Consider the following 27,946-nt stretch of genomic DNA (forward strand, 5'->3'; position numbering starts at 1 on the left):
GCCGGGCCCCCGCCGAGCCCCCGCCATGCCGCCGCCGGGGGGCGGCCGCGCTGGGCCGGGCCCGCTGCGCTCCCGGGGCTCCCGCCGGCCGCCGGGGCCCCCCCCGCCCCCGCGGGCCGCCTCACCCCGTCCCGCCTCACTCGCGGCTCGGCCGCCGGCGGGGTCGCGGTCGGTGCTGGCTCTCGTCACCCTGCTCAGCTTCGCCTCCCGCTTCCACCGCCTGCCGGAGCCGCCGCACGTCTGGTACGGGCACCCCGTCGGGTTCCCGGGTGGGCTGCGTGGCGGTGACCCCCTGTAAGATTAAAAAGTACGGGGAATAAAGGACCCTCCTGGGTGTTTTCGTCTTCAGGGTTGTGTTCTGTGGTTGTCTTTTCCAGCTGGGATGAAACCCACTTCGGGAAGATGGGGAGCTACTACATCAACCGCACCTTCTTCTTCGACGTCCACCCCCCGCTGGGGAAGGTAAACGGCCCCGCTGGGCTCGGGAGCTGGGGGGAGCCCACAGCAGCCTGCCCTTCCCTTCCCTTCCCTTAATCTGTGGGGGGATAATCTGTGGCGACAGAATTCTCTCTGACAAATCCCACACGTGGTTACTTCTCCTGAGCCTGCAGTTGTACTTAGAGTCAGCCAAAGTCCTTCTGAGCCCTTCTGATGTTGCTTTTAGACAAGAGCAACGTGGATGCTATGGATTCTCTACAGAAACTGTTTGGAGATGTGTCTGAGTTCAGTTGTTATCATGTGACTCAGACTTGGCTTGTATTAAAATCTTACCAACTGCTGGTTTGGATTCTCCCTCCAGTGTGATTCCCTGAACATTTTTTTCCCTTTTTTATTTGTTTCTGCAGATGCTGATTGGACTTGCTGGCTACCTTAGTGGATATGATGGCACATTTCCATTCCAAAAGCCAGGGGACAGATACGAACAGCACAACTACATGGGAATGAGAGGGGTAAGGCGTTACAGGCTAGTATCAAGCTTTTTAGCTCTCCTGTGCTTTTCAGTAAGAGTATTACGTCTTAAGAGCAGCTTTAGTGGATTAGGTCAGAGGTCTCTTTAGCCTTGTGCCTTGTCTCTAAGCTCCTTAGAAAAGTGTTGGTGGCTGTATTGTGAATAAGTCCTGGCGTCTAGCTGTGACAGGCCGGGTGAAAAAGAGAGGTGATTCTCGAGGGAATCTCTTGCTACTAATTAGAGGGACTAGACTCCTGAGTGGGAGGGATATATTGCCTGTCCTACAAGGGGATTGTTGCTGAGCTTGGGCTTCTCCTCACCCTGTCGTGCCTGGCTATTCTGCTGGAGACCCTGCTGGCTGAGATACCGGGGATTTCAGGAAAGCCAGGATCATTTGCTGCCACCTCCAGTGACGCTGAGCTGAATGAGCTGATGGGAGGAATTACTGTTCAGTGGTATTCTACCTGAAACCATGGCTCTGCTGTAATCCAGGAAGACCTAGAGCCATAAACCTGGCAGCAGATAACACAGGTCAAAAGCAGAAAGTTGCCAGTTGCTGGTGCATAGAAAGAAGGATGAAAACAGGAAGGTCTGTTTTCTTGGTTTACTTTCCAAGTCTCCAGCAATTTGTATCTCTGTTGCCCTGAGTCTGAAGTGGGAGAAGTGCTAAAGAGGGAGAATTTCATTGTGATGCTACTTTCTTTTGTGTTGATCTGTTCTTCGTCCTCCAACTACTCTCGCTCTCATTTGAGATGAGGAGGTGATGTTGGTCTGCTAAAGATGTAAGATACAATATATTCTGTTCTTAGATTTCGTATGCTAATATCTTGTTAAAATGAGTTGAGCCTGATGGATGTGTCTACTTGACATATGTTTTTATGGATACCTGGTGCAGTCTAGAAAGAGAATGACTAACTGTTGTTACTGACACCTCTAGAGACAGAGCAGAGTAAGCAGCTGTTCTCTGCATGGTATCTGTGAGCATTCAGCTTTTTCTGATGATCTGAGTCAATTCAGTAACTGCAGCACCCCCTGTAATTGGTGGGTATGTAGCGTGAAGGAAGGGAAAGGGGTTGTGTGTGTTTGTGTTCACCTTGGTGAGAGGTATAACTTCTCCCATAATCTTTTCCTGCAGTTCTGTGCATTCCTTGGCTCCTGCCTGGTTCCCTTCGCCTACCTCACAGTGCTGGAACTGTCCAAGTCGCTGCCAGCAGCCTTACTCACAGCTTGCATCCTTATTTTTGGTAGGTGTTGCTGCCACAGCAAAATTGAACAGGTTAATTGTTCAGAAGGTTTCATTTCTGGATCATCATGACTTACCTTGCATTCCATGTGCTTAATGAGAGAGGGTTCCAAAAGCCAAGTTACTCTGTTTTATATGACGATTTTTAATTGGCAGTCCCATTTCTGACATCTGTGTCTCTCTACAGATACGGGCTGTATTACTTTGTCCCAGTATATTCTACTGGACCCCATTTTGATGTTCTTCCTGATGGGAGCTGTTCTGAGTATGGTGAAATGTAACGCCTGTGCAGATAGGTAAGATAAAGTGTTTTTTTTTGTTTGTTTTGTTTTTAAGCTATTGGTACTGAACTTTTACATGAATAAAGTCCTAGAACCTGTCTGACACTTGATAATCTGGGTGAATGGCTCAGATCAGATTGTTTCAGGAAACTTGGAGGTGAAAATGGCTTGTGGTAGGGGAGATAAAACTGAAACAAAGGTTTGTGAAACAAGGGAGAAAGTATCATGGCTACAGTAGGCCAGGATGGAAACTTAAATAGATCGTTTTTGCAGGGAAAGGAAACTTCAGCAGAAATAGTTCATGGAACTGCAAATCTTGAAAATGAATACTAAAGCTTTTAAAAATCCTTGACAGGAAAGAATGTGGTATAGGGCGTTGTAGGTTAGAAACATAGGAATGAAAGATGTTTATAGCCTGTTTAAAGCTTTGCTCCTTAATGGCAAGAATATTAATATGCCATTTTGACACTGTCACTTTGTCTCCAGAACAGAGAAACGCAGCTTAACAGTGACTGTAATCCTGTGAACATTTATAAAATCCTGCTAGTCGAGGCAAAGACTGACATTTGTTGGGTTTAAGGAAATTGGTACCAAAAATTTAAGGGAAATACAGCCAGGATGTTTCTGAATAAGGCAGTTAAATTGCTCGGGGTATTTGCTATAGACCTAGCAAGAGGGGAGTGGTGGTTTATAGGTGTTTGGATATGTCAGAAAGCTTCTTTGTGGCTGTGTTGTACAGAGAACTTACTGCATAATGCATCCAGAATTTGAAGGCGTAAAAGCTTTGAATATTGTGTTAGATACGAGCATTTTTTGTTTCATGCAATATTTAAGTACTGCTCATATAAGTCTTAGCATGATTGCAGCACACATGGCTGAAACACAGCCTGCAGCATCAAGTAAGGCCATCTACAACACATCCCCCAGGGAGTGCAGGCACTGAGGTACAGGGCAGGGTTTGATCAGCTTGCGATGTAGCTCTGTGTGTCTTGACCCGAACTTGTCTCTCATGTCTTGGAAAACAGGATTAGCTCCAACTAGTTCATCTTATGTCAATTAAAAGCCAGCTCCATTGTGTTGTTTAGCAGGGCACAGGGATTTTTAGTCAAAATGCAACTATCAAGGCATCAGGAGTGAGCAGTGAAAAGCTTTTAAATTTCCTGTCATCTTCTCTCATCTTTTCTCTATGGTTCAGTTTTAGTTTAGTTTGTAATTTTATTGCTTTTTGCTGCAGCTTTTGTTTGTTGTTGGTTTTTTTTTTTTTTTGGATAGATGTTCTCCACTGTGGCCTTTCTGCTTTACCGAAAGTGGTAGCTCTATTTGATCTGTCCTCCACTGTATCCTTAGCTTTCTGAGTGATGTAAGCTTGCATCTTTATGCAGCAAAAGTCCTCATCTTCAGACTTTCCACACATGGGATTTTCTTTAAACCAGTATTTCAGTTTATACCTGTGTCTGTGTTCCCTCTCTGAAAGGGGAGATAGAGGGCTGCCTAGGCTTAAGTGATGGGCTTGTGTGAAAGGTGTATGAAGTGTATCTTTCCATTGTTCTAAAATTAAAGAAAAACATTTCTTCCTATTCCTCATGGGCTCCTGGGAAGAAGATGGAATATAACTTTACAGGGTAGTGATCTGGTGTGTGTTTTCCTGACCACAGCTTCCCATTCGTGTAGCCATCATTTACTCTCTGACCTGCTCTGTCTGTCCCGCAGGCCATTTTCTGCCTCCTGGTGGTTCTGGCTGAGCCTGACTGGGGTGAACCTTGCTGGAGCAATGGGGGTAAAGTTTGTTGGCCTTTTTGTAGTCCTCTTGGTTGGTCTGAACACAATCTATGATCTGTGGGACTTGCTGGGGAACCTCAGCCTGTCACTGGTGAGTGTCAAAAACTTCTCTTTATGCTAAGGGTTTCTTTGTTTTACTTTCTTTTGCTTTTGTAAGTCTCCTAGTTTTTGACAACCATGGAAGCAAACAGTGATGCTCTGTCTGCAGCAAACAGGCACCTGAGGTAGATGATGAAGATCAAAGGTGAAAGTTACAATGGAAAAATTATTGCCATGTTTTTAGGAAACACATACTACAACAGGATATGTATCTCATAGGAGCACAAAAAAGGTTGTGGCTTTTTCCCTGAGAGAAACTATTGCCTTTCCAGTTGGATGGATTTTATTTCAGTTTAGGCTGAAAATGCTCATTGGCAATGGCTGTACAACGGCCCAAAGCAAGATTTCCAGTGCTGTTATGTGACCTTCTGAGGAGTACGTGCTACCTGGCAGACAGGCATGTCGTGCAGTGCCTGGTTTACATAAGCAGAGCAAGCTCAGGCTTCATGGGAGTGCAGCGGCCTCGGCTGCACAGCAGTAACATGCTGTAGCCCATCAGGAGCCATAGGCAAGCTCTGTACATGCAGTCTCTGTAGCCCGTCCTGAGGATGGAGGGAGCTGTAGGCTGCTTGATTTCACACCACTTAGTTCCTGTAAGCTCTAAGAAATCCCTAGCGTATTTGGGTGCCCTGTTCTAATCTATTGCATTTTGTGTTTGTGGGCTGTGAAATCTGATATTTGGAGAACTATCTTGATATCCCATTTGCTATCTGGCAACCAGCAGGAAAAAAATAGTAATTCTTCAGGCACGCTTTTTAAGAGATGTGCAGTTCTCTTGTCTCAGCCTCTTCTGAAACTTAAAAATCCTGTTTCTTTCACTTACTGCTTTTGCCCTTATCATAAACAGTGGGGGACTTGGGGGACTTTTTCTATTCCTGCTGTGTGATCTGTTTTCTCTGATTAATGTGGATCAACATGGGCTGCAAAGATGCAATGTTCCGGCTCCGGAGAAGCACTTCTTGAGCAGAGTCAGTTAATTGCATTTGAAATGGAACAAATCCATCATGTCTAAGCTTTCTGCCAGCAGATGGCTGCACAGTGATTTCATTTCTGCTGCTGGCAGCAAAGGCAGCAAGCCCCTGAGTGTTAGAATATGTAAAGAAATTTACTCCAGAAGGTAGATGCTTTCTGAATAACAAAATATTTGGCAGTTGTAGTGCTTGTGAAGAGAGAGGGAGAAGAAAAAGCGAGGATCAAACCCACAAAGCCTGAATAATTTCTCTCTGCATTTGTTAGGAAACTCTTCATGATTATTTACATGCAGGGTTTTGGGGACTAATTTGATTGCTAGAATTCTCAGCTTAACTTGGACCGCTCTTCTGTTTTGCTTGGTGTTGTCATGCATGTGCATTTTCTTTTTGGCCTTTGCATTGACGTCTGTAGTTGTACAAATCTTTTTCACACAGATCAAAGCATATTTCAGTCATTTTGACTGGGGAACTGGAGGTTAGCTCATATGGTGTTGTGCTACAGAAATGTGGTTATGTGCCATCAGTTGGCATTTTTCCAAGTGTCCAGTGGTTATCAAATGTTCTGCTCAAGAACCTGGGCTGAGCAACTGCCTCTTTTGTTGACTTCAGTAGGTTCTTTATTTTGTAAAATGCTCAACTCATAGAATCATAGAATATCCCCGAGTTGGAAGGGACCCGTAAGGATCATCAAGTCCAACTGCTGGCACCGCACAGGTCTACCCAAAATTTTAGACCATTTCTCTTTCCCCATTACTTCTGAAATCTTTGGATCTGGTATTAACAGATGGAAAATGATTTGCTTAATGATTGTGTGATAGGAAGAAAAAGGAAGATAGTATGTGTGTTTGCCCTTATCAGCTTTGTAGTTAGATGTGGACATTTAGCAAACAATTTTTGCTGTTTAAGCTATTTTCTCCTCCCACAGTTATTTATTACCCATTGTGTGCTTTATATTATGTGCTCTGTTACCTGCAGTGTCTGGAGGATGTGAATGTGCAACCACATATTGGCCACCTGTGTACAAGCAACCTCTCCCAGTGTTTTAAATCAAGTGCTCTGCTTTTGTGTTGAGGCAGCTGAAACACTCGGAAGATTTGCTGCTGACTTTTCTGTAACTGCTGTCTGAGGAGCATCAAAAGAAGTTGCAGTATTATACTATCTTTGCTAAGTGAGCTGGTTTCTGTGAATGAAGCATATCTAGCCCTCACTGCATCCACATCTGCAGTTGTTGGGAGTGGTGTGTCTAGAAGCTTGTGCACTCCTGTTTTCATTTTCCCTTTTGCTTACCTTTAAGGATTGCTATTCTAAAAGCCATTTCCTTGCTGTGATTTTATGTCAAGTTGTGTACCACTGGTAAACAGGTTAAGGTCCTTGGTAAACAGGTTAAGGTCCTTGTTTTCAAAGTTTTGTCAATGGGAGCTGCCCGGCCTCCTTCCCTAAAGTTAGGGATATTTGGTATTTTGGGAAATTATAATGTCCCATTGTCTTTTTTTATCTTACTTCCAAGAGCCTGAAATTTCAAGGTTACCACAGTTCCTCACTTTTGAGATGCACAGCAAACTCTGCCCAAGCTTTTACCTTTCTCTAGGCCTCTTTGAGGTAATTCTGCAGCCTGCTGCGCATGTGCGCATGGCAGACTGCTACTCAGGGTCCTGCAGAGTATGTAGTGGAGTTGTCTGAAGCTACACTGTTTGATCCAGGTTGTGTTTATTACAGGTCATGTTTGGGAAGCATTTACTGGCTCGTGTACTCTGCCTCATCCTGCTCCCACTTGCCCTCTACACGGCCATGTTTGCTGTTCATTTTACAGTGTTAAATAAAAGGTATTTTATTATTTTTTTTTCTAGTAGAAAAATCATTTGTCTGTGCTTTGATTTAAAGACCATTGATTATGGATTTCTCCATTTTCAGCATCACAAGCACAGCCACAAGCTGTGTCTTTGTTTAATTCCCTTCCCAGACTCCCGCATTGTTCTTAGAGAAAGGCTCTGGCTGAGCTGGCAGGGAAACAGAATTTGAGCTTGAGGCTTTGATGTGCCAAGGAAGGATCCTGACCAAACTCTCTGTATCTTTTTTTTCTTCCCTTTCTTTCCTGGACCTGAAAATGTCTCAACTCCATTCCTTTTTGTAACTATAAAAAAAAAAAAAAAGGCATCGTATTCCTGAAAAAAGCTTTGACTGTGATTAAAAATGTCTAGTAGGTGTGCCCAAAGACTACTCTGAATGCCTGCAACTAAGGAATGCTTTTTATGTGGAAGGAGCACAACAGCAATAAAATACGTAATGCTTTCCCACATGCTAATGTTAAGAGATGAGATTAATAAAGCATTTCACCATTAAAGAGAATATAAAATTAAATTTATTATATTTTCAGTTAAGTCAGCTGATTTTTACCTCTAACCTATTAGTGGATATGAGACTTCAGGAGCCACAGGGACAGACTTTGTTATATCTGAGCTGACAGTGAGTCAATTTATTTGTTAGAAGAACACCTCCAAAGATGGTTAATGGTGCCAGAAGGCATACATCTTTGTTCTCAAGTCCTTCTGACTCTGGGCAATTTCTTGCAAGAGTGTGTGTATCACATATCTGTTGTGATTCACAGCATTAGAGGTGCATCTAAGGCAAATCCAGTCAGTCTTCTCCTGAGGCCATCTGGTTTTGTCTTTTTTCCTTTTTTTTTCATTTTCCTTCTGTAAAAACAAATTGGTAGTGCATGATAGTTTTGTATGCTCGTTTTGCCAGATTTCAAATTGACGTGTTCTTTGCTCTATTTTGCAGTGGTCCCGGGGACGGTTTCTTCAGTTCTGCCTTTCAGTCCCAGCTGATTGGGAACAATCTTCATAACGTCTCTGTTCCAGAGCGTGAGTGCCCCAGGGAGTAAATGGCTCTGAGTATTGTCAGTATACTTAGGGGTTTAAGTAAAAATAACATCACCTGTGAATCAGTGCAGATCATTCCTTTGTGGTCATGGTCAGGTCCATGCTGTTCCTCAGTATGGTTTTATTTATCAGCAGAAAAGAAAAAGGCTGAAAATTAGATTGTGCTTGGTGCACGGTTGCTAGCTGTGTCTTCATATTACTTCTTGAGGGAAAGGCACCATTTTGAGGGATTTGACGGTGTTGTATGCATGCAGCTGCTCCCTGTTCTTTTGTTGGCCTTCAGCGTTGCTTTAGACAACAAAAAAGATTTGTCCTTGCTCCAGAGCTGCTACTGGGAGAGCATCGGGTCCATTCTCCCAGGTGATCCACTTGTGTTGGAGGTTGTGAAGGAAGAAAGTTGTATTAAGGCAGAGTACCAGCTGATAGCTGCCTGAGCTTGCCTCCCTTTCCTCTTGTGTTGCTGTAGGGGTTGGAGGATGGAGTGCTTCAAACCAGTCACGTGCTTTTCAAAATTGATTATGTTTTAATTTGACTGTCTATGCTTATGGAAAGGTTTCTCAAGCCTTTCTCTATGGGAATTGCATACAGTTAACCTAGCACTTCTGTTTATGCTATGACTGGCTGGGAGAATTTTAAAAGGTTCAAATATTGTGTAACAGTTTTACTGAGTAGTGGATAGTGATGGAAGATAAGCTTGCAATGAGCCGTTTGGACAGCTCAGGAAGCGAGCTTTCATCAAAACAAAGTAGGAACATATATGCCTAATCAGAGCATCACAGGCTGGCTGTGGGAGACATTTATAGGAGAGCTGCCTTATGCTTTTTCTCTTGTTCCTTCCTGTTTAGATTTGGCATATGGATCTGTGGTCACGATGAAGAACCTTCGGATGGCAGGGGGATACCTTCACTCCCACTGGCACCTCTACCCAGAGGGCGTAGGGGCTCGCCAGCAGCAGGTTAGTGCCCTGCCTCTGACTACAACCATCTACTCATTCCCATTGCACTTAACATTATTTGTCACTGTGACAGGAGGTATGTATTTACTCAGCACCTGTTATTCTCTCGGTGTCACAGCTGGGTACTTGGAATCTTGAGTAAAAAGGATGCTTGAGAGCCCACCAGCTTGCACCAAAGAGGTGACTTGCAGTAAAAAGAACTTTATTGCAGTAGCAAGACCACCCTCTATAGACAGTGGCCATAAGGACTTTAAAATAATGTTCTGTAATGAAAGTGCTGTTGTTACCTCAAGGAAGGCAGTAAAACTTAGGTTTAAAACAAATCTATTACTTACCCTTATAGGTTTTGTTGCTGTATGTTAAAATCAACAGGAGATAGGAGTGCTGGGTGTTGTTTTCATTCCTGCCATGGGCTCTGTGGCCTTATGTGAATTACTTCCTCTTGTGCCTTGCTTTCCTCATCTGTCAGCAGGGAATTTGTAAGGCTTTGTTCATTAAATTGGTTATCTGTATTTTTGTAAGCCATTCATTAGCCATAATGAAAAGTGCTTAGCTGAGCTCTCTAAGGGCTTATATTTAAGTGATAAACCAGTAAATCGAAGTATAAATCAGAAACCATATTACTATTGCTAATTAAGTTTTAGAGAAATTAAGTGAATTTCTTATTTTTGTTTATCATCGTTAAGCTTCACAAATCTTTGCAGCTTCTGCAGCCTTCCCAAGATAATCTCTGCAGTTTGCTTGTTAGTGTCTAAAAATTGTTCTGAACTCCTTGAAAGTTTCCAAAGAAAAACAAGTGTTTGTTCTTAACTCCATGAAGCCCCTGCTATGAGGAGGAGGTTTTCAAAAACACTTTTTTAATTAATCATCTTTTCCTGCTGTTCTTGTCAACTAAAAATTCTAATACTGTCATGCAACATTGATGTTTATTACTGAATGTGGAGATATAATACCAAAACTTGCTCAAGGATAGGCCAAATTAAAGTGCAGAGCACGCTTCCTGACAGTGAAAGGATTTGGAGGATGCTGATGAGAGTTTCCTTGAGAGTAAATGGGACAAGGTAGAGACTTCCCTGCCATCCTGTGATCCCTACCCAGAAGGTGGGACAAGTTAGGGGACTAGGTGAGTTTTTGGGGTATGGAGAGGGGAAGGGAGTGCAGAGCTTTGAGGAGATTTTGGGGAGGAAAATATGGAGATTATGATCTCTTTGCTTCCTCCATCACCTCCTCTGATGATATGACCTCAAAGTAAGAGATTTTATCTCCAACTCCCCGTTTTTCCCACACAAAAATACTCTTGTGTGCTCTGCCTCAGTCACCTGTCTGCTGGGCTGTGTGCTTGCATCTGAGTAGGAGGCACAGGTGTGGGGTTGGGATTGGGTCCTGGAGAGTAGGGCTTGCTGCTTCTGCAGCTGGAAGGGGAGAGTGAGCAAAGAGGGCAGAGTTGTCCTGCTGGGAAGGTAACCTCACGTAGCAGCACCCTCGGGCCAGATGATCTCCCTGGCTCTTGGTAGCAATAAGAGCAGTTACTCTGTGTGAGGCTGAGCAGGCTGGTGAAGATTAGCTGGGTAATAATACTGCTTCAACAGCTGATCCCTGAATCCTTCCGACTTCCGATCTTTCAGCAGAAGTATTATGGTTGTTATAAGCAGTCTGTTGTCATAAATCTCTACCAACAATGTCTGTCTGTAGAGCCAGAGCTGTTTCCTTCTAGTCACACTGGTCAGTGGCTATTCAAAAAATCCAGATTTCAATACCTTGTTGTTGTAGAAGGAACCTCTAAAGTCAAGCTGTGTGGTTGGAAGCAGTTACTCATGATGCATCTGAACTGCCATTAAGTGTAGTGCTCTAGTGCTCCAGGGTGGATATGCTGGACCCTGAGTAAAGGGTGGGATCTTGGTTAAGCAGCGGTCAGTAACTGGCTTTCTAGAGTGAAATGCTGTAGAAATCTTCCCAGGTTTTCTCTGTTAGTAGTGCATTTGTTTGGGACTTTGATTTGCTGGCGAATGCATCTTTGCTATCACCAGCTTTATTCTTGTTTGGTAAAATAATTTATCCTGTGCTTTTAGGTCACTGCCTACTTACATAAAGATTTGAATAACCTGTGGATTATAAAGAAGCATGACTCAGATACAGGTAACAAATACCAGTAAAGAGCCTTTTATAATTGCTGCTTCAGTTGTTAACATAAATATGTTGAGTTCCCTCCAGGGCAAAGTGCCCTTCATAGATAAGAGGAGGGGAGGAGGTAGAACAAAGGGAATCTGACTCCATCTTCATCAACCCTATTTGTATCTACCATTTTTTTATTTTATTTTTTTTCTCCAGGATGTACAGTAAAAGTAAATTAAGCTTTTTTTTTGGCTGAAGGTTGCATTGACAACTTTTCAGTCAGGTCGGGTTGCCAATAACAGAGAGGAAATTAATCTGAGCTCAGTTAATATTTTGTGGAGTCTGTTATTATGGCTGTGACTACTGGAGAAGTTGGTTCTTGGTATGTTCTGATACATGGTGTTCAAGTGATTTGCTTAGATGCTTCCTTGGACAACATAGATTATTGAAGGTGATATTCTCTTGATTTAGAATATCAATTAGTGTAGCTGAGGCATGTTTGGTCTAGGGTAGTTTCCTTTCTACACCTGCAGCACCTATATATAAAACAGCACCTATATTTAAAAACTGACAAGGAACACTCTAAACAACAAAAAATTCAAGTAACCTATATATTACAAAACTATAAACGGTCTTACAAGTGTCATTTTATAGTCCATGAAATTAAAATGTAGATATCTAGTTAAGAAGTTCAGTTAGCCTAGCCAGGCATCCCCTTTATTTAAGGGCACTATGTGCTGCTTTGGGTCATGTTACTCTATAGAGTAACCCTCAGGGCTGTTCTTTAAACTAGAGTAGTGATTTACACCAAGCTTACACAAACTAGTTTGCCTTGTATTGTCTGCTTGAGGCATGAATGTTCACAAAAAACCTTGAGACCCTGATTTGTTTGTCAGTGCTTTGGTGTGATTAGTTTTCTTCCTCCAGCAGATCTGTCAGACCCCTCCAGCCCTGTGGAGTTTGTGAGGCATGGAGATATTATTCGCCTGGAACATAAAGAGTAAGGACGATTTCTGGGATGTGAAGAGACTGAATGATTGAGTAGAACTGGAGGGAGATTTGGCTTGCCAAAGACTACAATGTTAGGCCAGCAGAAGCTGGCTTTGCGGCAGAGATGTCTGTACATCTGCATTGCCAATGCGGGCTTTGTGGAGGTTTTCTTCTTTGGTCTGTTTTGAAGTGTCTGTAAAATGGGAAACCTTTAACAGAACCATACAGCTTCATTATCAGTACCTGCCTAGGTGGCACAGGGATTTGTTCAACTATGTGAGGTGCAATAGTAAAGGCAACTCCTGCGAAGAAGCCATTCAAAACCCATGTTCTGTCATTTTGTGCACAAAAATGACATAAATCACAGCTCTGAGACATTTTCAATGAAAATGTTGGCTTTTGCCTTTGTGATGAATAAATGAGGGTGACGTAGGGGAGCCCTAGTGACTTGATATTTAATCTTCATCTCATCTAATGTCACAGTGCCATAATGCTCTGTGCTATCACGGCTTTTAATTCTTAACAGAAGTTCTATATTTGTGAGCCTGAAAATTATGTCTTACTGTGTTCAGTATTGCATATCCACAAGTCATTGTGTAAGTCTTCCAAAAAGATTTGAAGACCTTAAAAATGATATATTGAACTTTGGGTTTTACTGCTAAGTATACGATAATGAAAGTGGTAAAATCCTGGTTTGGCAATACTGGGCTTGCTTAACTTATGTGTTGGAAGGGAATTCTGCAGAATGGGAGGTAAAACCGCAGCGTTAGGGTAAAGATCCAGCAGGTGGCTCTCCTCTCTTTGCAGACAGATTTCATCAAGTGTGGGCAGAGGCTTTGTGTGCAGATAAGGCAGGGAGGGCTAGATGCAGCTGTGTTGTTGGCGAGGGAGGTTCATAATATAAGTAAGAACTGACCAGGATATGGACCCACTTTTCTGGTTGCCTCATCTGCCAGTCCCTGCTGGAGTGAGAGGCTCCATCTGTGGCTGGTGTAATGGGGGCCACGATTCCCCACCTCAGTAAATCTGACCAAAAGGTAGAGTCTTTCACCTCAAAAGTAAAAGTGATAATGTAGAGAGGTCAGGATCTTGTTTTGCTTCTTGCAAGAGCAGGACTGTCAGTCCCACCTTTCTCCTTTCATAAGAAGGAAAAAAGCACGTGTGTGTACGTGTGTGTGTGTGTGTGTGGACCTCAGGGCAGTTTCACCTAAATGTTTTTGATTTACGAGCTGTGGTAAATTACCACTTGGAGGTGGTGGTTTATGGCCTGAGGGCTGGATTTATTCATGGTGTCCTTCTTTGCTAAAAGTGCCCAGTGTGGCGTAAACTCAGAGTTGCATGGTGGGAAGCAGCTCTTTTGCTCTGTGGCCCTATTGCTGTCGGAGCTGTATCTTGCTCTGCCATTTGGTGGTCGAAGTGCTGGTGGCTGTCTCTAAATGCCTTAAACCAAAAGATCTTATCACAAATTGATTGAGACATTTTAAACAAACAAACAAGGTTTGACTTTTAATTTCATTCCAGAACTTCAAGAAATCTTCACAGTCACCAGCACGAGGCTCCCCTGACAAGGAAGCATTTTCAGGTCACTGGCTATGGAATAGTAAGTGAATGGCAAGAGGAAGCAAAAGCTGTTTGGGTGGGGGGGAGTTCATACTGTGCCAGGGGGATTTATTTCTGCTCTTAATTTGTTTGCCAGGGTGGTAGATGTAGCTGTAAATCTACAGGATTAGAGGAGAAGTTGGTCTAGTATAAAATAGCTTATCTTATTTAAGGTCTATTTAATATGAACACAGACAAGAAAATAACGTAAGCTTTAATGTCAGTCTAGCTTTGGCAGCCTTCAACTCCATAAATGCCAAACTGAGCAACCCTGAAGTTGCTCTGACAAGTATTATTTCGTGTATTTGGCCTTGTCACGTAGACAACTGGCTTTTGTTGACAGAATGATGACAGAAGTTTGAATCACGAAAATGAAATCTGCTTTGAGGGCTGAATTTCCAAAGGCTGTTGCCTAAACCCCTTCTGTGAAGCAGCCAAGTTACCCCTGTTTTGAAATGTAACTCTGAGCCATAGTCAAGAATGAATTTGAAGGGGAAAAAAAAAGGCTGGCAAGATAAAAATGTCTGTGGTAGTTGCTCATGTGTAGAATCCTCTGTTTTTAATGGGGAATCTCTTCTGTGAAGTCTGAGCAATGATAGTGTGGGCTCTTTTGTTTAGCTTTGTCATCACTGGAGTTTCAGAAGTTTGTATTTGCAGTACTTCAATTGCACGTGTCTTTTGGTTAGGTTTGTTTGTTTCTCTCCTATGGTGTTTTTCCATGATAGAACGGAACAGGAGACTCCAATGACTTCTGGCGGATTGAAGTGGTGGGCAGAAAGCCTGGGAAGCTTATCAAAGTCCTGCGGAGTCAGGTCCGGCTAACCCATGTGGCCACAGGGTGTTTACTGGGCTCTTCTGGAAAGACTCTGCCAAAATGGTAAGAACCTCGTATTCCTTCCCTGCCCCATCCCACATGGCCAGGAGCTACAATGTTTGTTTGCTTATTGGTACTTTTAAATTTAAACTAAGCAGTAACCACGTTTCCTCCATTTCTTTATATTTAAAAGAATAAAAAAATAACCAACAGGTACTTAAAATGCAACCAGATGATCAGGGCTAGGGTTATGCAGTGTGTTCCAGTGAAGGTGCCTGCTGGGCTGTGGCTCTGAAAAATCATATCCCCTGCCAAGAGATCTAAGATTTGCACAGGTATTGATTTTGTCATGCAGTAAGTCCAGGAGGGGATGACAGCTGTGTTCTTCAAGGCCTGTTTTAGCCTTAAGGTTCACCAAAATTGCTAGAAACTGGGGCAGTTCATGCCATTCCGTACCATAATCCTCCAAACCTATTGTTATTGGTATTAACTTCTTTTGTTGTTGGAAGTCCGTCCTGCTATTTTTACATGAGGCATTTGTAGTGTGAGGGCAACGGTAACAATCTGATGTTAACAGGGGATGGGATTTAATATGTTTACGGATTATATATCTTTATCACAAAACGAGGTGCATGCAGAGACATCCAGACTAATGCCAAACAAGCTGCTGTATCTGCACAGCTCCACTGTGTGGGATGCTAACATGGATCCTGAAGCAGCAGGCTTCTGCTTCCAGAGCTGCTTCTGTCACTGCTATCTTAGGTTTCCCTTCACTGTTTTATGGTTTAAAAAAAAAAAAGCTACTAAGAAATCCGGTGGATGCTGAATCATGGTGAGTGCAGGCAGATAGCTCTGCCTGGTCAGGAATGTAAATGGCATTTATATCTTTTTTCAGCGAGGCTGGGTTCATGAGTAAATAATGTGTTTGGTTTAAAAAAAATAAATCACTGTCTCTGACAACAGCATTCAGGAAGGGAGGTATATATTTTTTTTGTACTAACACAAACTTACCCCGTGAGTGAAAGTCACTGCTGCAAAATATTTATGACATTAAGAGCTGAGGGGGAAGAAAACCCAGGTAACTGCAAATAAAGACTTTTTTTTAAGACTTTGAAGGGAAATAATCACTGTCCTTCAGAAAGTTAAGTGATGGTTAATTAATGTAATTAATTAATTAGCGGAAGTAAGCTTGGTAAGTGGCAGTTGATAGAAAATTCCTTATTAATCTGTCAGACTACTGCAGGGTCTGATGCACTTTCTACACAAGTATTTAATGTGACTTGCTAGAGATAGGGCGACAGAGCAAGTGAAATGTTGGTGGGATCCTCTGAAGTTGATCCTTTGTTTCTATAAGCATGGATTGACTTAATAATGATGGTGATTTCGTTTTTTTCTGGAGAGACTGTAACGGTTGACTTGAAGTTGTCAACGTGCAGCTTCTTTGTGCTAAGTGTTTTGACGTTAGGCACCCAAATTTAGAAATGTGGCCCATATATTTAGTGGAATTTTTATGTAGGCTTTCTTTCAAATCTGTTTTGGTTTCTGCGTGGTGGGATAGTGTCTGACTGTTCTGTTGTTCCTCAGGGGCTGGGAACAAGTGGAAGTCACCTGCACACCATACCTGAAGGACACTCCCAACTCCCTCTGGAACTTTGAAGATCATATCAACCCCAAGTGTGAGTCATTTATTTTCCTTTTCTTTGAGGGTCCGTTTTGGCTCCCTGTTAAGGGAAAGGATGAGCTATCAGACAGCAAGAACTGGCAGTCAGTGATTTGGATTTGTCTGTTCTTCCACAGCTCAGGCGCAAACTTTCTAAACTTGGGCCAGTTGTTCAGAGATGCGTAGCCAAGGGGAGGTTCACATTGGATAGCAGGAAAAGGCTCTTCACTGAGAGGGTGGTCAGGCACTGGAACAGGCTTCCTAGGGAAGTGGTCACAGCACCAAGCCTGCTGGAGTTCCAGAAGCATTTGGGCAAATGCTCTCAGACACGTGGTTTAATTTTTAGGTAGTGCTGTGTGGAGATAGGACTTGGATACAACAGTCCCTTCCAGCTCAGTTTATTTTACGATTCTATGACTTCACTGTTGGGACATTTTAAGGATTTTGAGATTCTCCTGGATAACAAAAGTATGAAGTTTTATAGGTACTGCAGTGTAAGCTGTTATTGTTAACATCATTGGTTCGATTGGGAATCGTTGCTCTTAATATGAGTATGTTGTGTATATTTGAATGATGTTTTTTAAGTTAAGATCTACCCTGCTCTGCTCTATTTGCTTCCTTCTCTTATGGGTTATGCTAAGTAATGACTTTGCAGTGCCATCAAGTAATAGATAGTAGAAGTATGACAAAGACTGGGAAGAGAACAGTGTGCCAGTAATGACAGATGGGCCTTGCAGCCTCATCCCAGAGTTAGATATGTGTCACAGCCTCATTTGGCCTGAATTGTTTGGTGTAGTTTTCCTCCCATGAATTGCAGCTGACTTGGGCTGAGTTCTGAGTTACCAAAAACCTGGTGTTCCTCACCTTTTCAGAGCAACTGTGGAGGAAAGGAATCCTGGGCTTGTTGACTTGGTAGAGTTTCCTCTTCTGTTGTACTGCATTTTGTATTCCCACACGCGTGGCTCATTTACAGATAAACAGAAGCATATGAGCAATATGTCTCTAATTTCATCTAGAAATAGAGATCTGTTTATTTCAGAGAGACATATTTCTCTTGCTCCTGGAAATAAAGGAGGAAATCTAGGAGTACATCAGATGTGAAATTCACTGGGGGTTACTTCGAATTCAAGCCTCTGCATTTAGAATATGAATGAATTGCATAGGGAATTAAAAGAGGTGCTAGAGGCAGATTCCTCACAGGAGGAGAGAGTTTAGTTTTATTATGCAACAGGCAAATAAAAGTAAAACATACAGATTTCTAATCTACTTTCCTTTCTTTCTGTAGTGCCCAATATCAGCCTGGATGTTTTGAAGCCTTCTTTTGCAGAAATTCTGCTAGAATCCCACATGGTTATGATCCGGGTAAGATACCATTAATTCCAGATGATCATTTTCTCTTCCTTTATCTTTCATTTAAAAAAGGAAAAAAAGAAAAAAAGCATTTTCTGAGATACCTGGGTGATGGTTGTAAGCTAGGGCAGAATTTGTGTGCCCCAGCAACCTACTTGTCTTTTTGCTTAGAAAAAGAGGTGCTCTTGAGGCTAATTTTTCCAAAAGTTTGGAAGCCTTGGGCTTGATGCCTAGCTCTACTGTTAAGGTGATTTAGCTACAGTCTAGTTCTGTAATCTCTTTGCTGCTGAAATCCTGTTCTGTAAAGGAGAGCTTAGGATTTTTTCCTAACGTAGCAGAAGGTTTTGAAGTTAAATTAGTATTTGTGGGGCAGGAGGATACTACTATGGTCACGCTCAGGAAAATTAGGTAAACAGACACTTAAAAACACAATAAATGTTTGAATTGAAAATGGAATATTTTTTTTTTTAAAGCTTATTGAGATGCTGCATTTTCAGCTTCGTCTTTATGCCTAAAGATACATGCAAAAGAGATGGATTTAATATTTTCAGGGTAGATTGGTCTTGTGGTCTTTCCCTGTGTTTGTTCTTTGATCTTAGCCACAGCCCTTCCGCTTCTAGCTTCAAACTCCATCTGAAAATAATAGAAGAGTTCAGTTGGAAGGGACCTTCACAAAGATCATCTAATCCAGCTGCCTGACTTGCTTCAGGGCTAACCAAAAGTTAAGCATATTAATGAGGGCATTATCCAAATGCCACTTTAAGACTGACAGGCATGGGACACAAACCACTTCTCTAGGAAGTCTGTTACAGTGTTTAACCACACTCGCACTAAAGAAATTTTCCCTGATGTCCAGTCTGAATCTTCTCTAGCACAGCTTTGTGCTGTTTCCACATGCCCGGACGTCAGTTACCAGGGGAAAGAGGCTGGCATCTCCCTCTCCACTTCCCCTCCTCAGGAAATTGTAGAGAGCAACGAGCCTTTTCTCCTGTCTAGACAACACAAGTACCCTCAGCCTCTCATAGGAGGTGCCTTCCTAACCCTTTTACCAGCTCTGTTGCCCTGAAGAATGGAACGTACCACTTTGATATGGGAGTCCAAGGTTTAATTTGTTTGTTTGTAAAGGTGTTCTCAAAGTTGCAAAAGGTAGTCAAACAACTTATTAGTAATGTTAAATATTTCCATGGCAACCAGTGATAACGTTGTCTCAGGTAAGAAAGCACCTGCAAGAGTTTCCATGAAAATAATCTTTTCTGAGGTTTTTATTTCAGAGTGAAAGGAAGCCTGTTGAAGTAGTCTCTTACTGAACAGACATCTTACTTATGCAACGTGTTTCCTTAGTGACAGAAAACCTGGAGAAGAGAAATGAGAGAATACTGCCTTTAATCATACCCAAAGAATGTTTTCACTTGCTCAGTAGTTACAATGAGGACAAAGAATGTTTTAATACTATCTCCAGAAGATGATGTGTGCATGTGGTCAGAAAACAGTCTTTATTCAGGAAGAGTATTCATGTATGTTTGTAAACTCAGATGTTTATGAGCAGACTTTGCAGCACAACTGCCCGCTCATTTCATTTTTTTTCTTATCTGTAGGGGAACAGCGGCCTGAAACCAAAGGACAATGAAGTTACATCCAAACCCTGGCACTGGCCTATCAACTACCAGGTGTGTTAGTCCCCCTTCCTTTCTGCTCTCAGGTACTTTACAATGCTTCTGGAAGCACAGGACCTCTTAATCACATTGAAGCTGCCTTGAAGGGAAGTGGTCTCACCTTTGACACTGTAGAAAATAAGAATAAGCTGCATGGATTCAAACCCTTTTTGCTTACTTCTGGTTTGTTTCTTCAGGGTCTGCGTTTTTCTGGTGTCAACGAGACAGATTATCGGGTTTATTTGCTGGGAAACCCGGTAAGTTGGAACAGGAGGTTCCAAGATAATGTCTTTAGCAAATTTTAGCTTACTCATGCTTTTTCCAGTGACAGTGTTTCTCTTACTCTTCTTTCTTTTGGACTGTCTCTCTCATTTTATTCTTAAATGTTTGCATGTAGCTTTTCATTTCCTTTCACATGTTCATTCCTGTTTACAGCCTTAAGTCCTAAAAGTCTTTCTCTTTTCCTACATAGGTGGTTTGGTGGCTAAATCTGTTCACTATTGGGTTGTATCTTCTGACAGCAATTTCCACTGCTGTGGCCCTGAAGAGAGGTGTCCAACTGTCATCTGAACTCAAAGGTGAGGTCAGTTCTCCTATGCATCCTGCATTATAGAATCTGTTATAACACCCTCGTTTCCTGGCACAGAAAAGCTGATGTTAGGATTTCTGTGTTAAAACTTACTCATAAATCATATTAAAGCCTCTGGAAGTTGAACACGGTGCTGGGGGTGAGCATCAGAAAGGTAGAAGTGTGAAAATTCATGGGCTGAGATAAAGACAGCTTATTAGGTGAAGCAAAAGCTGCATGTGCAAGCGAAGCAAATCAAGGAATTCATTTGCTGCTTCTCATTGGCAGGCAATTTCAGGACAGCAGGGCTCATCACACATAATGGTTTCTTGGGAAGACAAATGCCATCGCTCTGAATGTCCCCTTCTCCTCCTTCTTTTCCCCCAGCCTTTGTTACTGAGCATGACATCATATGGCATGGGATGTCCCTTTCTGGGTCAGTCATTCTGGCTTTGTCCCTTCCTAGATCCTTGTGCACCCCCAGCCTCCCCACTGGCAGGGCAGCACGAGAAGCAGAAAAGTCCTTGAGTCTAAGCACTGCTCAGCACAATCAGTGTGTTACCACCACTATTTTCATCAAAAATACAAAACGCAGCATTGTAAAAGCCTCTATAAAGAAAATTAACTCTGTCTCAGCCAAAACCATGGCATTACTGCTGCTCAGAAATGACCAGCTGCATGTTTGTGGAGCAGTTTTTGATCTGGACATACCAGTATGAGAAGGTGATAAAATCTGATGTTTTTTCTAACAGAGCTACTGACCCCAGCCCGGGTAATACAGCTTTTTGCAAATCCTAAGAAGTCATACATTGCAGTTTACATCGATGGCTACTTACTTTTGTAGATCTGTGTTGGAAGAGAAATATCAAACGTGATGTGACACTATTAAGTCAAACAATAAGTGATTAGCTAATCTGCATGCAGACATCAGAACTCTCAGTCCTTTCCCCATGCTGTGAAAGCTAAGCAGCATTTCTTTCCAGGAAAGGCTGGCAAAGTGATCATCTAGATGGCTTGTAGTCTCATTGCAGAGAACATAAAACATCGGAAACTGGAATGACCTAATTAGTCTAATGTGCATCCTGAGAAACTGCAAATTTGGTCTTAACATAGAGCCTCTAGGGCAACCTCCTGCCAATCCACTGAGACTTATCAAAAAAGATATATTAAGACATAATTCTTATGTAAAATGTAATAACATACAAAATGCTATATAATAATAAAATGCAATAATAAACATAGATGCAGTTATATAATACCTAATGCTCATTTTTCTCCTGGAAAGTGTTTGTGTATATGTATAAAGAATGTAGCTAGGATAGTGCAGAGGCTTGGACCAATTTCAGACCAATGCATGACTTACTCCAAAGATCATTCCTGTTTATTTTGCTGTGATTCACATGCTACTTACTGTGACAAGGCTTGTAAACAGGATCTGTTTTTTTGTTGTTGGTTTTTTTTTCTTTTTTCCTGCTGAAGCCTGTTTGTTTGTGTTCCAGAACTATACCGAGTTGTGCTTCATGGTGGAGGACAGATTGCTCTGGGCTGGCTCCTTCATTACCTCCCCTTCTTTATGATGGGCCGAGTTCTCTACTTTCACCACTACTTTCCTGCCATGCTTTTTTCCAGCATGTTGACAGGTAAATACAGAAGACTGAGAGAAGATGAGGCAGGGAAACAGGTGAAATTCTGTTAAATGGAGATTTTTCAGTCTAAACAATATATTCTCATATTTTTTTCTGCTTGTGTAAAGTGCTTGAAAGCACTGAATAAATGAAAATGTTTTTCACAAAGCAGCTTGCAGTGCCTAACTGTCTCTTTTTCATTGCCACACTGAAGAGGCAGTCATGTCTAGTGGTTAGGGTATTTGAATTGAGATGTGATTCCTATCCTCTGCTGTATCATTGTTACTTTGTGCTTTTATATGTGTTACTTTCCTTTTTTTTTTTTTTTTTTGCTGTCCTTACATTTGTGTCATGTCCATTTGTAATTCAATCTTGGTAGTTTTTATTGTGATTTTTGTGCCACCTTAGTTAACAGGCTGGGGTCCAGATCTCTTGCATTTATTCAAGTGGGAAAGAAAGAAAAAATAACTCTGCTGATAGAAAACAATCTGTATAATTCTAGCAAGGTAAATAGATTTAAAAACTGACAAGGTTTTTTGGTGTTAATAGAGCTTGGTCAGCCCAGTCTGACCGAATGTAGCAACTCTTGTTTGGCTCCTGCATTGCTCCTGATTTCTGCCTCATCCTTCTAGGAATCACCTGGGACACACTACTGAAGTTCTTTGCTAGGTTCTTGTCCCCCAGCACTGCAGCTAGAAGAGTATATGGAGGAGGGATCCTGGTGCTGGTTCTACTCATCGTGTACAGGTGAGCACTGAAAGCTCAACTTCTCCTGAATGTGTAACAACTACAGTCTCAGTGGAACCTTTGTGCCTGGTAACTACCCTTAGCATTTGTCTCTGCCTCTCATCTCTGCTGAACATCAAGCCCAAATCTAAACTCTCAAATTTGATTAGATTCAGCATCTGTGTCCCAGCAACATGTTTTAAAACATCTTTCCATTGCAGGGAATCTTTCTTTCATTCTACCACTCACTATGAATGCTCCATTCTCTGCTCAACTTGGAGTTCAGTGATTTCTGATTCTAGTCCCCATGCCAGATGGTGCCAGATCCCTCAAACACAGGCAAATTCTTCATTGCTGCAAGCTTTCTCAGTTGCTGTTCTTCAAAGCTATTGTTTTCTACAAAAGAATGATACCTGTAAAGGAACTGTGTATTATGTGTATATTGTGCTCAGCAGAGATTAGAATGTCACCAGTGCATCCAAAAAACAAAGGTCCCATAGGATATCTGTATGGACTAACACGCTGCATTGTTCTTGAGACAGAAAACTGTGTGGTCTCTGATTCTGGGTTCTTTCCACAGCTTCTACCTCTTTCATCCTCTGTCCTACGGGATGATAGGACCGATGGCCTCCGACCCCAGCAGTCCCATGGCAGGACTCCGATGGATGGACTCCTGGGAGTTCTAGAGCCAGCAAAGGGAGCCTGGGAACAGAGAGTAAGAAGCACAAGGACTGCTGCATGTCGAACTGATTCTGGCACTTTGGAGATGTGACTGTAAAATGCCCTCTCTCTGGCATACTCTGGGTCTAGCAGCCCTGTTATTTTGGCATTTGTTTGCACTGCCTGCATTGGAGGATGCAAAAGCTGACCATGAGAAGATTCTCTTAGAAAGACTCATGTTGTGAATCCTTAAGTTATATTCCTGGACAGCGGGCTGCTTAACTCTCAGTTCTGAGCAGTGTATCAGAACTCTTGACAGGCAAACAGTGGTGGCATTGCAGCAGTCAGAGCAGGACAAGCTGGACTGTGTGCAGTTGCATGTTCACGTGTGTGTGTGTCTGTCTTCCTACATGCAATGTAAGTACCACTCCAGTTTGAGAGCCAGATAGTGTCCAAGGCATTGGGATTTAAACCATATTTAATGACCTTTTTGACAGGAAGGTGTTTCTCCCTAAAGCTTCAAGTAAGCCTGTGGGGATCTCCGTACTGCTCAGCCCTGGCTGTTGGAATTTTTTTGTTCTGACCCTGAATTTTTATAATGGGACTGAAAGGGGTCTGCTTGAAATCTCCTGAGCCACTGTGCCTTGTCTGTCTCCCAGGCGCTCTGCTGACAGGGGAGATGGAGATTGTTTACCCTTTTATACTGCCTTGCTTTCTGGTCACCTTTAATCATTTAGAGCAATCACCTATCAGGCCTGCACTCAGAGCCAGACTGTTCCAGCTCAGCACTTCGTAGCTGTTTTGCAGTTCTTTCTGAAACTGCTAAGGAAATTACAGTGGAAACAGCAGGTGATTTATTTTCTGCCCCAGTACACTGTGAAGATGGGCATTTTGGGTGTGTGATTGTGACTGAAATGATAGCTTGAAAATTTTAGACAGCTATCATTTGTCTTCTGATCCAAGCTATTCCAGTGCCAGTACCTATGGCATTTAGGAAAAAGGATTCATCTTAATGAATGTGGCAGCTACAGAACTGGCCGTTGGTATCTGCACTCCATATTCCAATACTGAGTAAGTTCCCTCTCATAGATGGCTGTCCAGCTAATTAATTACTGCATTGAAGGAAATGTGAGGCCAGGCAAAAATTCCTTAAATGTCAACAGCTCTTGAATGTTGAATCCACCCCTTCCAAGAAAGTGGAATATGAGGTGCCTTTCTCCTCTATTAGGTCTGCTTTTGTGAATTATTCCTTTTAGTCCATCTATGCTTTGCTCAGTTTCAATTTCTTGTCACATTTCATGGTTGCTACTCAGACCCCAGCTGTGTTCCTGTCTCAAGAACTAATATTTGCAAAACTTTTGTTTGTTTCAAGGAACTCAAGCCTAACATTTCAGATTTCTTGCTCTGCTTTTTAGCCATGCATCAAAATTGTGGGTACTGGAAGTGCAGCGTGTGTGTGTCTGTGTTTAAATGTGCATTCATTTCTCCTATCAAACCTTGAATTCTGATGTAACTCCTACAGCACAGAAGGGCTGCATTAACATCCCCAAGATAGTTGTTCTCCATGGGGGACTGACTCCATCAGACTGGCTTTCATTCCTTTTTAATAGAGGAGTTATAGGATTGTTCAGTAAGGCAGCTGCTTGCTATTGTAAGGTTCTGGCGTGGAGTGTCACGTCTCTCCCCAGAAGCTGACTCTTATAGAAACTAACTCAGAAGGTAGAGGTGTGTGCTTTTGATTCTAAAGGTTTTGAGTTAATTACCTGCTGATAATTCTTAGTGGGAAGTCATTGCACTAATTAGCTACTGGGTTTGATGATTCTCTTCCACTTGGCTGTTGCAGGAAGTGCCCCCACCTGCATGAGCCAGGGGTTCACAAAGGTGTGATATCTACGAAGGAAGGACGGGGGAGAAGGCTGCAAAGTTCTTCAGATCCAGCTCTGTGACAGGAGCTGCGAATCGTTAACTGCTGGCAGCATGGCAGACAGACTGCAGTGCTGCCTCTGTGGCAATGTGATTCAGCATCTGCTTTGGTGAGATGATCAGCCCAGTGCCTTGCTATCCTGATCCAGAGATTTCTTACAATAGTCCCATTGCCATGGAGAGGAATTTCCACAAAAACTGACAAAAGCTGTGATTTGAAGTGTATTTTTTTCCAGCCTTTAACTTGTCTTTAACACTAATGGCAAAAAAATAAAAATAAAAACCAAGAAACTTGTGTTATGCAGTAACACAATGCTTCCGAGTCTGGGGGTTAGCTGGCTGAAGGCGATAGTTGTCTTACTCCCATCTCCCCTGCTTCTGTTTCCATATAGACAAAGGTGTTTATTTTTTCCTTTAGGATTGCCAGTTCAGAAATCCTCCGAGAGCGTTTGATTGGCATTGAGACTATCCTATTTCTCAGGTCTTGTGTGCTGGTAATTGGATGGTGTCATACAGTGGAAAAAAATAATCCAAATATTCCACAAGAGGGAGCAACCTCCAGCTGAATCTTTTTTTTTTTTTTTTTAATCTGTAGTTAATAGTATTAAAAGGTCTACATTTGAAGACTAGGCATTAAAAAAAATGCACGCATTTCACCTGCAATCACTGGACTCCAAGGATTGGGTTTTCAAGTCAGTGTAAGTGGATATTGCTGCTTGCTTACAGTAAAAGAGCAATGGAAAAAAATAGTATTTGATTCTCAATATTTGCTTCTCAAAAGCAAACATACAAACAAAACCAACTTGTCAGGCCATGTCTGGAACAGAATAGTAACCAGTATCTTGCTAGGTCATTAAAATGGAATGGGATTCCTTTAATTGACTCTGATATAGAAGGTCTCAGTGGTGGAGGCGTGAGGTAATGGGTACAGGGCACTCTTTGCATTCTGAATGGAAGTTGGGCTGCTTTAGTTCAGCTTTTTGTACGTGTTTGTGTTCAGGTTCATCCTGAGGGTTGCTTATTAGTCCTCTTCCCAAGCCACGTGGAAAATAGCTAGTGGTGCTTTTCAGAAGGTGCCAGAAGGTGCTGCTCCCTGGAGCAGCTGCTTGCTTTGAAGTTTGTTTGACAGGGCTCCTTTTATCACTAGTGAAGTGTTTCATCAAACTGTGTGTATAGATTCAGAACACAAAAAGCTGCAGGCCTCCAGGTTCCCTGTTTGTTTTTTTTTTTGGTCTGCGTGTGCAAATATTTTCACCTCTTTAGTCTTTGGAGGATAGATAGATGGTCTCTAGGCTCATCTGGCTTCTCCTAGACAAGCCATTCATCTTAAAAAATGTGTTAACAGCTGCGTCAGAACACCTCTGCACACATGTATTCCAGCAGCAGGGACTGGTGTGTGTCCAAGAGGTGGACTACACACACTCAGACTTGTGACCGTGATGAGGATTTGAGTGGAGATTCCTTTATCAGTATTACCCTTGGTCCAGGTGGAGGATTGTGTGCCATGCATGACTTACCAGCCTGGTTTGCAGTCCTGTGAATAGGACAGCCAGCACCACTCTCCTCTGCAGTTTTCTTTTTGTATCAATCGGGTGGCCTTGGTGGTGCACAGAGAGCATCGATAGGTTCTACCTCTTTATATCTCTCTCCTCCCTTCTGCTTTTTCAAGTGCTTCCCACAGTCCAGGACATGTCATTGGTTTTCCTCCAACTTTTTAGGCTGTGCGTCCATTTCATAGGGGAGTCAGAACAAGGGGTAGGACAGAACACCACACAGTATCCTGAGTGAACCTACCACTTGCAGTGAGAGTAAAACCAGAACCAAATTATGGAAAGGTAAAGAAATGTTTCATAGGGTAGGATTTTTCTGCCAACTGTCTGTATACATCTGAGAATCGTTATCAAGGGACTTGAGAGTGAACCAGCTGTCAACATGAAAACACAGGCATTTGCCTGAAATTCCCCATTGTTGCACTTAGATGTTTCCCTTCCAGAGGCCATGCCTGCATGATTTAGTCTGAGTTGGCACACTGCACAAGTGCCGCTGTAACACCCTTTCCTCCTCTCAAGATGCTGCAGCAATGTGAAAATCTCCTTGGCTCTGGCCTTGCATCTCCACCAGCTGAGGAATGTAGGTAAGATTTTTTTTCCCCTTTACAGCAAGTGACCACTCCTTGGGTGGTGAAGTGACCTTCCCCCTCATCTAACTGCTATGTGACTGCTATGAAGGTAGAAACGTGTGGACTGTTAGAATATCATAAGGCTCTTTCCATCTGGAAAAGGGAAGATGAGGATAAGACCACCTCCATCGCATATTTGCTGTCTTCATGGTGCTGTGGGCTGCAAGCAGCCAGGACTGAAAATTGTCTGTTTTAAGGCACTAAGACCTGAGTTGCATGGCTGGTTGTGAGTTGCTTAACTTCTTAATTCACTTGTGCTCTTCTCTTTGAATGTCAAGGGCCATGATTGTCACAGGTGACAGCTGTGGTAGGGGAGGTACTAGCTCAGAAACCCCTCCTGCTGAATTTGTGTTTGGTCCTAAAACCTCAGCGAATGAGTTTATTGTTTTACAAGAGGAACTGTTCAGAGCCATCCTGGAGAACTTGTCCCTGACGGACCAAGAGCTTGGAGTAGCGGCGAGAGGGGCTCATTTGTAGCTGTCCTATAATCTGAGCCTTTCTTACTAATGCTGCTGGTGTGTGCGTGTGCATGTGTCCATCTGTCCACGAACCATGTTCTAGAAGTGGGATTACTGCACTATACGATGTGGAAGGGAAAAGCGTCCCTTGAGCTATAAATGTATTTTGTACAGGGAATCATGGAGAATGTGGTAGAATTTTGAATTCAAATTTGTAATAAATACCTCTAAATGCCTATTCTTTCTAGCATTCTCTTTGGGGCTATATCTTGTTCCAGCTCCCCCATCCCAGTCTTTTCCTCGCATGCACAACTGAAGTTCTCCAATGGTGAATCTGACTTAAGGGCAGCAGTGATCTACAAACCAGACGTCAGTGCCAGCATCAGCTTTTAGCATGCAAATGTTGCTGGACTGCAGTTCCCGGAGGTCGGGCCTTGCTGCAGTCCAAGCGATGTGCTGATGAGCACAGCA

At 42.6% G+C, this 27,946-nt stretch overlaps 1 protein-coding gene across 3 annotated transcripts; it reads left to right on the plus strand.

The window, feature by feature from the left end:
- The first annotated feature begins 10 nt into the window (after window positions 1–10).
- Window positions 11–27,711, plus strand: POMT2 (protein O-mannosyltransferase 2). 3 transcript variants are annotated; one of them, XM_038180522.2, is made up of 22 exons: window positions 11–243; window positions 378–462; window positions 846–950; window positions 2,085–2,193; window positions 2,380–2,488; window positions 4,184–4,343; window positions 7,039–7,145; window positions 8,104–8,186; window positions 9,050–9,159; window positions 11,229–11,295; window positions 12,199–12,271; window positions 13,783–13,861; window positions 14,586–14,737; window positions 16,259–16,350; window positions 17,620–17,696; window positions 19,280–19,351; window positions 19,534–19,593; window positions 19,809–19,914; window positions 21,404–21,544; window positions 22,162–22,276; window positions 22,836–22,970; window positions 24,759–27,711. In XM_038180522.2, the coding sequence occupies exons 1-21, from the start codon at window positions 26–28 to the stop codon at window positions 22,939–22,941; spliced, it is 2,226 nt and encodes a 741-aa protein (XP_038036450.2). In that variant the 5' UTR covers window positions 11–25; the 3' UTR covers window positions 22,942–22,970; window positions 24,759–27,711. The 3 variants fall into 3 exon arrangements, with proteins under 3 accessions (XP_038036450.2, XP_038036449.2, XP_038036451.2); XM_038180521.2 differs by having other exon boundaries at window positions 22,836–27,711; XM_038180523.2 differs by having other exon boundaries at window positions 12,202–12,271; window positions 22,836–27,711.
- Window positions 27,712–27,946: the final 235 nt, after the last annotated feature.

This window comes from Anas platyrhynchos, chromosome 5 (assembly GCF_047663525.1).
Source record: "Anas platyrhynchos isolate ZD024472 breed Pekin duck chromosome 5, IASCAAS_PekinDuck_T2T, whole genome shotgun sequence".
Taxonomy (NCBI): Eukaryota; Metazoa; Chordata; class Aves; order Anseriformes; family Anatidae; genus Anas; species Anas platyrhynchos.

What these genes read in the sequence shown, in the direction of transcription:
- POMT2 (XM_038180521.2), top strand. Translation starts at nt 26, where the DNA reads ATGCCGCCGCCGGGGGGCGGCCGCGCTGGGCCGGGCCCGCTGCGCTCC. An exon ending in GAAGCATGACTCAGATACAG is followed by an intron (nt 11,296 to 12,198) that starts GTAACAAATACC and finishes TTCTTCCTCCAG; the next exon opens with CAGATCTGTCAGACCCCTCC. An exon ending in ATTCGCCTGGAACATAAAGA is followed by an intron (nt 12,272 to 13,782) that starts GTAAGGACGATT and finishes ATTTCATTCCAG; the next exon opens with AACTTCAAGAAATCTTCACA.